Source organism: Penaeus monodon, chromosome 5, assembly GCF_015228065.2.
Source record: "Penaeus monodon isolate SGIC_2016 chromosome 5, NSTDA_Pmon_1, whole genome shotgun sequence".
Lineage (NCBI taxonomy): Eukaryota > Metazoa > Arthropoda > Malacostraca > Decapoda > Penaeidae > Penaeus > Penaeus monodon.
Window position 1 is genome coordinate 26,004,055 of NC_051390.1, and position 9,972 is coordinate 26,014,026.

A 9,972-nucleotide genomic window follows, 5' to 3' on the forward strand; every position below is an offset into this window, starting at 1 on the left:
TATTACGGGTAGTTTCATACTCACCGTCCTTCGGGGGGGGGGGGGGACCCTTGAAATTGTTATTACACGGTTTGGGGTGCCGGGGATGAAATCTTTTGAAAAGAGGGTCTCGAATCCTTTTTAAAAAAAGTAGGTCTTGCACACCATACTAGCCTTTTCCGTCCTTTTCAAAGGTTCATTAAGCATCTGCAAAACACACTATTGGAAAGTTTTGAAGGCACAGCTTGTTGTGCCTTATCGGTTGCTTAGCGGACGAGCTTTGATGTTTTTCCTGAATAAACGGGGGCCGAGATACTCATCCTGCGAGAATTCGTAACCTCAGCAACTTTTTCTACGCAACCCCCAATTGCTTAACAACTGCAGATGTTTCATCATAGCAAGAACGAGGTAATTCTCTTGAGGAAGGTGGCGATGCTACCACCTTTTTATTCTTTGGAGGACCGCACCTGTTCTGCGACATGAGAAGCTCTTTGTTTACGGCGAGAGGTCTTGCCTTCTTATGTCCATGTGGTGGATAAGGAGAGGAACTCGTCGGTTTTTCTTGCCACTCGTCCGGCACCCGCCGGTCGACCTCTGCCCAGGTGACCAATATCGCCGCTTTTCGTCGATGTGGAACAAACCCCGTGCACAAACTCTTCTTTTTCAAACAGGAACGTTTTCCGGATATTTCCAAAGGGAAAGTTTTTTTTCGGACATCCCCGAGGCATATAGACCTGTTGAAGTCCGGTGAGAATGCATGTGCTTTGTTTCCTTTTCGGGTCAAAGCAGGGGTTTAACAGCGGGTTATTTAGCCACTGTATGAGGTTGACACACGTTTGTTAGCCCTCCTCTCACCGAGCGCTCGATTTTTGCGTGCCAACTCGGGGGTCACGAGATAGCTCTAAATCGGCTTTGTCATCTCAAAAATGCGTCGTAGGCGTTAATCCGGCAGCTAACGTAATTTACCATGTCGAGATCATACTTTTGGACGCTACGCACGTCGCCATGCAAACACCAAACCACATCCACGCGATGGGTAACAGTCCGCTATCGGACGAGTGTGCGACATTCGGCAGCTTTCCCACACTTTAAAAGAGCGTTGTCGTATTCCCTCCTCGATGACGGTGTCCCCCGTGAGAGACATAAAAATGTTTCTATCGGGGGAAGGGAAGTATCTTCCAGCTTAATTTAGATCGTCCCAGGTCTTCGTAGGGAAATATCCTTTCCCTGTCAGAGTAATCTCTGGGCTTCAACGGCAGGTGTTGCCAGAGGTGTGTTGTATTTCAATGGGCGTCTGCTCTCGATGTGCGTCTTGGCGAGGGAATTCAAACTGGTGTTCCATAAATGCCATGCTGTCAAGAATTTTCAGATTATTAATTTCTACGGAGTGGGTATCTATACCTTGTTTCACAGAAAACGTTTATTGTTCACGTCACTTGCATCTCTTGAGGAACAACGCCGAGATCGTATGAATGGTTATGGCTATGCCAGGGCATTTTGGTACGGTGGTTCCCATTTAATATTGCACCGCTCGCAGTAATGCCCCGATGTAATTAATGGTGTTGTTCATGTGTTCCGTGGTGTTTTGTGCTTCTGCTGTTGATTCGGAAACTTCTGACCGCACATCTTGCACGTCCTTTGCGGTGGTTGTTTCATGCTGGTCTTGATCCGTCATGTGGAAAGGGTGACAGTGCATGTTTTTTACATATCCAACCATTTGGCGGATAGGCCTCTCATGAAGTGTGTAGCAAGCATCAGCTCCTTTTATTTTAAGCTGTGCACGATTTGCTACCTCTTCTATCGATGATAGATATAATACCCGTAAGCGAAACCTTGTGTTTGTGATATGCACCTGTTTCCATGCATTTGGTTTTGTCTATATACGCTCAAAGTGTCTAACATGCAGATTGTGCGAAGGGGCTGTAGGCTTTTCCATAGTGGTAAAGGAAGCTTGCTCCCAGGCGGCCGGGTATTGTAATCTGCACGGGTGATTTGCACTCTGTCATGTGGTTATCGGCTAGCACCCGGTTTGCGAAGGTCGAGAAACATGTGCGACGAAGTGTTTGTTCGTGTTCCCTGCCTCTGTAAGTAAAGACGTCCTACGTATCGTTTAAGTCGGTGATGAGGCACGCGTTTTTCATTTTCAAGCAGAATCAGGTGTAAAGGAGTAGAACTTTTTTTTGTTGTCTTCTTTTCCTCTTCGCACTTGGGTAAGAACCTAGTTGTTATTTTTTCTCGGGGGGGGGGCTGTGAACGACTTTTGCAGGGTGGTAGACATATGAGAGAGATTATTATTTATCCCTCTCCCAATTCTCCATGTTTTCCAGCTGGTGGGGAGTTTTTTGCGCATCATACTGATGTAACGTGCGCATGTTGGTCAACCTCTCTCGACAGTCTCTTCCTGTATTTTTCCAGCTGCTAGCAGTTTTCCACGCACAGGTATCTTAATAACGCAGTCCTGTGTCCCCGATAGGGTTGTAGATGTACCTCCTCCCTCTGGCATTTGCAGGGTAGGTATGTATTTCCTATGGCTTGAGGGATCAAGAATCCGCGATATTGTGTGGTCATACGATAAAATCTTGTCTAGGTCGGCCCGGTTCCCCTCGTCGCTTTTATCCACTCTTCCAGCTGGCAACCGCCTCCTCCCCCATCCGCGCACAGTTTCTTTCTACATGCCTCCTCAGCAGTAATTGGCATAGCATGCAGGGTTACATTTTTTTCTATTGGCTCTTACTTCTCCCGTTGCGGATCTGTTCTCTGCTGAGTAAGAGATAAATCCTGTATATACGCCTTAACGGCGGGAGGAGGGCAATCCGATAGTGCAACGATGAGCTTGGAAATTTCGGCGAATATTCTTCGTTTCTGCGAAGGTAATTCGGCGGGATCTGGCTGGGTCGCGATTGGGATGCTAAAACCTAGCCTTAGCTCCCAGCCTTGGAGAAATCGCTTCCGAGAAGCAATGTGGCGGCGACCACAAGCAATCGTCGTCCCGTCGTCGTCCGTCCGTCGATGTCGATGTTGTTTCAACTACTTCGCTGATACACTATTCCGAGGTCACATTCCTCTGTTGCGAACTCATTCTGCTGATACTCTTGAAGGACCGGCTGCGGAGATGGGGGTTCTACGGCGCGACGGACCTGGTTGAGGTGATGGGGCTCTTTGACACCCGCGAGGGTTTGGTTGCAGCAGAGCCTTGTCGATTCAGGAATGAGTCGGTGAGGGTCCAGACGGTCACTGGACGGTGCATTCCGCTGCAGGCAATAGACCGTTTTACACTATTATAAAGGATTCAGAATCGATATTTTTATTGATGTCGTTATAATATACACCTTGTTGATGGCTTACCTTGCAAGGGAGGTTTTTTGGAGGAAGATCTTGACGCCTTTAGACGCCTTCCCGCACGAAAGAAGAGAGAAAAGAAAAGCTGTAAAATTAGAACAAATTGGTCAAGATTATAATTTACTTTGGTGGGTGCATTAATACAATTTAAATGATAAATAGTAAATAACCCTTTGTGATTTGTTATTTATATATTACACTCAACAAGATTTTTTCTTACCTTGATAATAGCGCTGCCTGTGATGAAGCAGTCTGGTTGTCGGGATGTGAAGATTACACCTCGGGCAGAGCAGGCAAAGATGATTTTCGGTCTGCTTTAGCCCGCATTATTGACAGAAGCAAGCAACCTTGAACCCATGAGTGGAAACACTTACCGCAGGATGGAGATGTCACTAATGTTTGGGCATACCATTTCCCTCCTTTTATATCAGAGGCGAGGATACCTTCAAAACCAGAGCTACGAATTATGAATATTTTAATTTAGTGTTTTCAGCCTGCAGGAATTAGTGTTTACAATACTTTACTTTCAAATACTGCGTGAACAATTAATCCATATACACCGGTTAATTATCGCAAATATGGACGGAGAACGAAAACGGGGAAATTCACAAATCCCTAATGGGACTAGGTCTGGCGACACTTGGAGCCCGAAAGGTGAGAAGATAATTGCCCTTAGTATTGAAAAGAGAATCGCCAACCGTCTCACCTCCTCCCCTCTCGTTTACCGCTAGACAGGTAGCCAGCCACTCAGAAGCATGCCATATTTTCTTGGCCTAAACTTTTATTGAAATCAGTTTCAATAATTATGCACATGAATGGACGGTTTGCTTGTTCATTTACGGAAGTAGGAACACATGACTGATCAAGGACATGTTACAATCATCTCACGGAAGTAGGACACGTGATCATGTTTCCATCATGTAACGGTCGTGTAACGGACGGAAGTCACATGACCGGAAGGGGGCGTGGTGGTCTACTTGTCCGTTTGTACACTACTGAGACGTCCCAGTACACACACAAACACGCACACACACACACACACACACACACACACACACACACACACACACACACCAAAACACACACACACACCAAAACACACACACACACACCAAAACAAACACACCCACCCACAACAAAACACACCACACACACTAAAACACACACACACACACAAAACCACACACCACAAACCCCACACACCCCAAAAAACACACACCCCAACACCACACACCCCCCCAAAACACACACACACAAACACACACACACCACACCAAAAACAAACACACCCACCACAAAACACACACACCACACCCCAAAACACACACACACACACACAACACACACAAAACAACACACACACACCAACACACACACACCCCAAAACACACACACACACACCACACACACACACACACACACACACACACACACACACACACAAAACAAAAAGCACACAGTTGAGACACACACACCAAAACACACCAAACACACACACACCAAACACACACACACACACACACAACCAAAAACACAACACCACACACACACACACACAAAAATAGACACACACACACACAACACACAAAACACACACACACACACCAAAACACACACACAACACACACACACACCACACACAAACCACAAACACACACACAAACAAACACACCCAACACACACACAACAACACACACACCAAACACACAAACACACACACAACACACACACACACACACACAAAAACACACACACACACAAAAACACACACACACACACACACACACACACACAACCACAAACACACAACACACACACCACACACACACACCCCAAACACACACCAACACACACAAACACACACACACACACCAAAACCACACACACCACACCAAAACACACACACACCCAACCACCAACACCACCACAACACACACACACACCACCAAAACAACACACACCAAACACACACACACACACACAAACAAACACACACCAACACACACACACACAACACACACCAAACAACACACACAACGCACCACACACACAACCACACACACACAACACACACCACACACACACACACACAAAACACACACACTCACACACACACAAAAACCCCACCACACACACACCCACACAACACACACACACAACAACCAACACACACACACACCACACACACACACAAACATACACACACCCACCACACACACACACAAACACACCCACACTAACACATACACACACAATACACACACACACACACATTTTTAAAAAAAAAAAAAAACATAACCTCTTACTAAGTGAACCACAGCGTTAAGTGTCATGGGAGACACCAATCGAACTAAAATCATGCACACACACACCACAACCTCACACAACCACACAAACAACACACACACAAACACACACCCAAACACACCAACACACACACATAACAAAAAAAAATAACCACCAATAACCACACTAAAGGAACACCACGAACAAAAAAAACACACACACAACACCACACACAACACACACACCAAAACCACACACACACACCACACACACACACACCACACACACCAAACACACTGCACACACACCAAACACACACCACACACACACACACAAAACACACACACACACCAAAACACAGACACAAACACACACACACACACACCCAAACACACACACACACACACACCAAAACACACACACACACACACACACTCCAAAACACACACACACAAACACCACACACAACCAAAACACACACACACACACACACACACACACACACACACCAAACACACCACACCCAAAACACACACACACACCAAAACACACACACCACACACACACACCAAACACACACACACACACACACACACACACACACACACACACCACACACACACCAAAACACACACACACACAACACACACACCAAAACACACACACACACCAAAACACACACTCAAAACACACCACACCACACACACACCACAAACACACACACACAGCTCACACACACACCAAACACACACCACACACACACCAAACACACACCTCACACACACCAACCAACACCAACACACACACACACACACACACACACACACACACACACACACACACACACACACACACACACACACATATACAAACACACACACATACACATACACACACATACACACACACACACACATTTTTTTAAATAAAAAATAAAAAATAACCTCTTTATCTAGAGTGAACCACAGCGTTAGAGTGTCAGTGGTGAGACATCGCTAATCATGAACATTAAAAAAATCGGATTTTTATGCACACACACACCAAAACACACACACACACACACCAAAACACACACACACACACTAAACACACACACACAAACACACACAACACACACACCAAAACACACACACACACACACACAGCAAAACAAACACACACCAAAACACACACACACACACACCAAACAAAACACCAAAACACACACACACATACACACACACACATATACACACACACACATACACATACACCACACAACACACACACACACACATATTTTTAAAAATAAAAAATAAAAAAATAACCTCTTTACCTAGAGTGAACCACAGCGTTAGAGTGTCAGTGGTGAGACATCGCTAATCATGAACATTAAAAAAATCGGATTTTTATGCCTGTTATTGTTAACAGGGATTTGGACAGTGACAGCTGAACCTAAAGCGACAAATAATCAAGAATGCAATTAGAGCTCTTTGTAATTCGAGTTCCAGTATGAACGGCAATTATTCAGGCCATGGCCAAAGTGGAGGTATTTTCACCACCAACTGTTGAACCCGAGGTGACCGAGCTACCCTTTGGGGTGGAAAGCAAGGTGACCGAGCCACCCGAGGTGACCGAGCCAGCCGTCGAGGAGGAACCCAAGGTGACCGAGCTACCCGAGGTGACCGAGCTACCCGAGGTGACCGAGCTACCCGAGGTGACCGAGCTACCCGAGGTGACCGAGCTACCCGAGGTGACCGAGCTACCCAAGGTGACCGAGCCAGCCGTCGAGGAGGAACCCAAGGTGACCGAGCCAACCGTCGAGGAGGAACCCAAGGTGACCGAGCTACCCGAGGTGACCGAGCCAACCGTCGAGGAGGAACCCAAGGTGACCGAGCCAACCGTCGAGGAGGAACCCAAGGTGACCGAGCTACCCAAGGTGACCGAGCCATCCGTCGAGGAGGAACCCAAGGTGACCGAGCCCGCCGTCGAGGAGGAACCCAAGGTGACCGAGCCCTCCGTCGAGGAGGAACCCGAGGTGACCGAGCCATCCGTCGAGGAGGAACCCGAGGTGACCGAGCCATCCGTCGAGGAGGAACCCAAGGTGACTGAGCCAGCCGTCGAGGAGGAACCCGAGGTGACCGAGCCATCCGTCGAGGAGGAACCCAAGGTGACCGAGCCCTCCGTCGAGGAGGAACCCAAGGTGACCGAGCCATCCGTCGAGGAGGAACCCGAGGTGACTGAGCCATCCGTCGAGGAGGAACCCGAGGTGACCGAGCCATCCGTCGAGGAGGAACCCAAGGTGACCGAGCCAGCCGTCGAGGAGGAACCCAAGGTGACCGAGCCAGCCGTCGAGGAGGAACCCAAGGTGACCGAGCCATCCGTCGAGGAGGAACCCAAGGTGACCGAGCCATCCGTCGAGGAGGAACCCGAGGTGACTGAGCCATCCGTCGAGGAGGAACCCGAGGTGACCGAGCCAGCCGTCGAGGAGGAACCCGAGGTGATCGAGCCATCCGTCGAGGAGGAACCCGAGGTGACCGAGCCATCCGTCGAGGAGGAACCCGAGGTGACCGAGCCATCCGTCGAGGAGGAACCCGAGGTGACCGAGCCAGCCGTCGAGGAGGAACCCGAGGTGACCGAGCCATCCGTCGAGGAGGAACCCGAGGTGACCGAGCCATCCGTACGAGATGTTCGAGAAGATAACCAGTTGCTGTATTATATAGTTCATTCATTCCTCAGCAATTGAGGGTCCGTTAGTGGACGTTGAAACTTTATATAATAAAGTTTCACAATTCTCAAATCAGAGATGGAAGAGTGACGAATGATAACCCTAGAAGAACCCTAGAAAAAAGTTCGACCAATGAAGGTGAAAATTTAATCAGAGGTCGTCGAAGAATCCAACAACCTCGAGGAACATCTCTCTCTCTCTCTCTGTCTCTCTCTCTCTCTCTCTCTCTCTCTCTCTCTCTCTCTCTCTCTCTCTCTCTCTCTCTCTCTCTCTCTCTCTCTCTCTCTCTCTCTGTCTCTCTCTCTCTCTCTCTCTCTCTCTCTCTCTCTCTCTCTTTCTCTCTCTCTCTTCTCTCTCTCCCCTCTCACCCTCTCTCTTTTCTCTCTTTCCTCTCTCTCTCTGTCTCTTCCTCTCCTTCTCTCTCCCCTTTCTTGTCTCTCTCTCTCTCTCTTCTCTCCTTCTTCTTCTCTTTTCCCCCTCTCTCCCCTCTCTTTTCTGTTTTCTCTCTTCTGTCTCTCCCCTTTTCTCTTCTCTCTCTCTGTCTGTCTTCTTCTCTCTCCTCTCTCCTCTTTCTCTCTCTCCTCTCCCCTTTCTCTCTCTCTCGCCCCTCTTCCCTCTCCCCTCTCCTCTCTGTCTTTTCTCTCTCCCCCCCCCCCCTTTTCTGTCTCTCTCCCCCTTCTTTTCCCTCTCTCCTCTCTTTTCTCTCGTCCTCTCTCTCCTCTCCCTTCCTCTGCCCTTTTTCTCTCCTCTCTCTCCCTTTCCCCTCCTCCTCTCTCTCTCGTCCTCTCTCTCCCTAATTCTCTCCCCATCTCTTTTCTCTCTTTTCCTCTTCTTTTCTCTCTGTGTGGTCTTTTCCTCTCTCTCTGGCTCTCTCTCCTCTCTTCTCCTCTCTCTCCTCTCCCCTCTCTTTTCCCCTCTCTCTCCCCTCTCTTTCTCTCTTTCCCCCCTTCTCCCCGCTCTCTCTTCCCTCTCCCCTTCTCTTCTCTCGGTCTCTCCCCTCTCCTCTCTCTCTCTCTCTTCCTCTCTCTCTCTTTTTTCTCTTTCCTCGCCTCTCTCTCTTTCTCTCCCCCAATCCCCTCTCTCTCCCCTCTCTCTCCCCTTTTCTCTCTCCTCTTTTTCTCTCTCTCTTCTCTTTTTGTTCCCCTTTCTCTCTCTCTCCTCTTTTGTCCTCTCTCTCCCCCTTCTGTCTCCTCCCCTCCCTCTCTCCTCTCCCCCTCCCCTTCTCCTCTTCCCCCCTTTTCTCTCTCTCCCCTCCCCACTCTCTCTCTCTCTCCTCTCTTCTGCCCTCTATTTTTCTCTCTCCTCTCTGTCTCCCCTCTCTGGTCTCGTCCCCCTTTTCTCTCTCCTCTCTAAATTTTTCCTCTCCTCTCTCTTTTCGCTCCCCTCTCTTCTCTTCTTTGCTCTCCTCTCTTCTCTATCTCTTCCTCTTTTCTCTTTTCCCACTCTCTGTCCCCTCTCTCTCTCTCTCCCCGCCCTCTCCCTCCCCTCTCATCCTTTTCTCTCTCCTCTACTCCCCTCTCTCTCCCTCCTCTCTCCCCTCTCTCTCTCCCCCTCCCCTTTTCTTCCCTCTCTCTTTTCTCTGTTTTTCTCTCTCTCTCTTTCTCTTGTTTTTTCTCTCCCTCTCCCCCCCCCCTTTCCTCCCCTTTTTTTATTCTTTTGTT

At 48.4% G+C, this 9,972-nt stretch overlaps 1 protein-coding gene across 1 annotated transcript; it reads left to right on the plus strand.

The window, feature by feature from the left end:
• Positions 1-7,110: 7,110 nt before the first annotated feature.
• LOC119572844 (protein PELPK1-like) lies at positions 7,111-8,422 on the plus strand. The gene is made up of 3 exons (XM_037919785.1): positions 7,111-7,264; positions 7,523-7,700; positions 7,848-8,422. Exons 1-3 carry the CDS (start codon positions 7,118-7,120, stop codon positions 8,327-8,329), a joined length of 807 nt encoding a protein of 268 aa, XP_037775713.1. The 5' UTR covers positions 7,111-7,117; the 3' UTR covers positions 8,330-8,422.
• Positions 8,423-9,972: the final 1,550 nt, after the last annotated feature.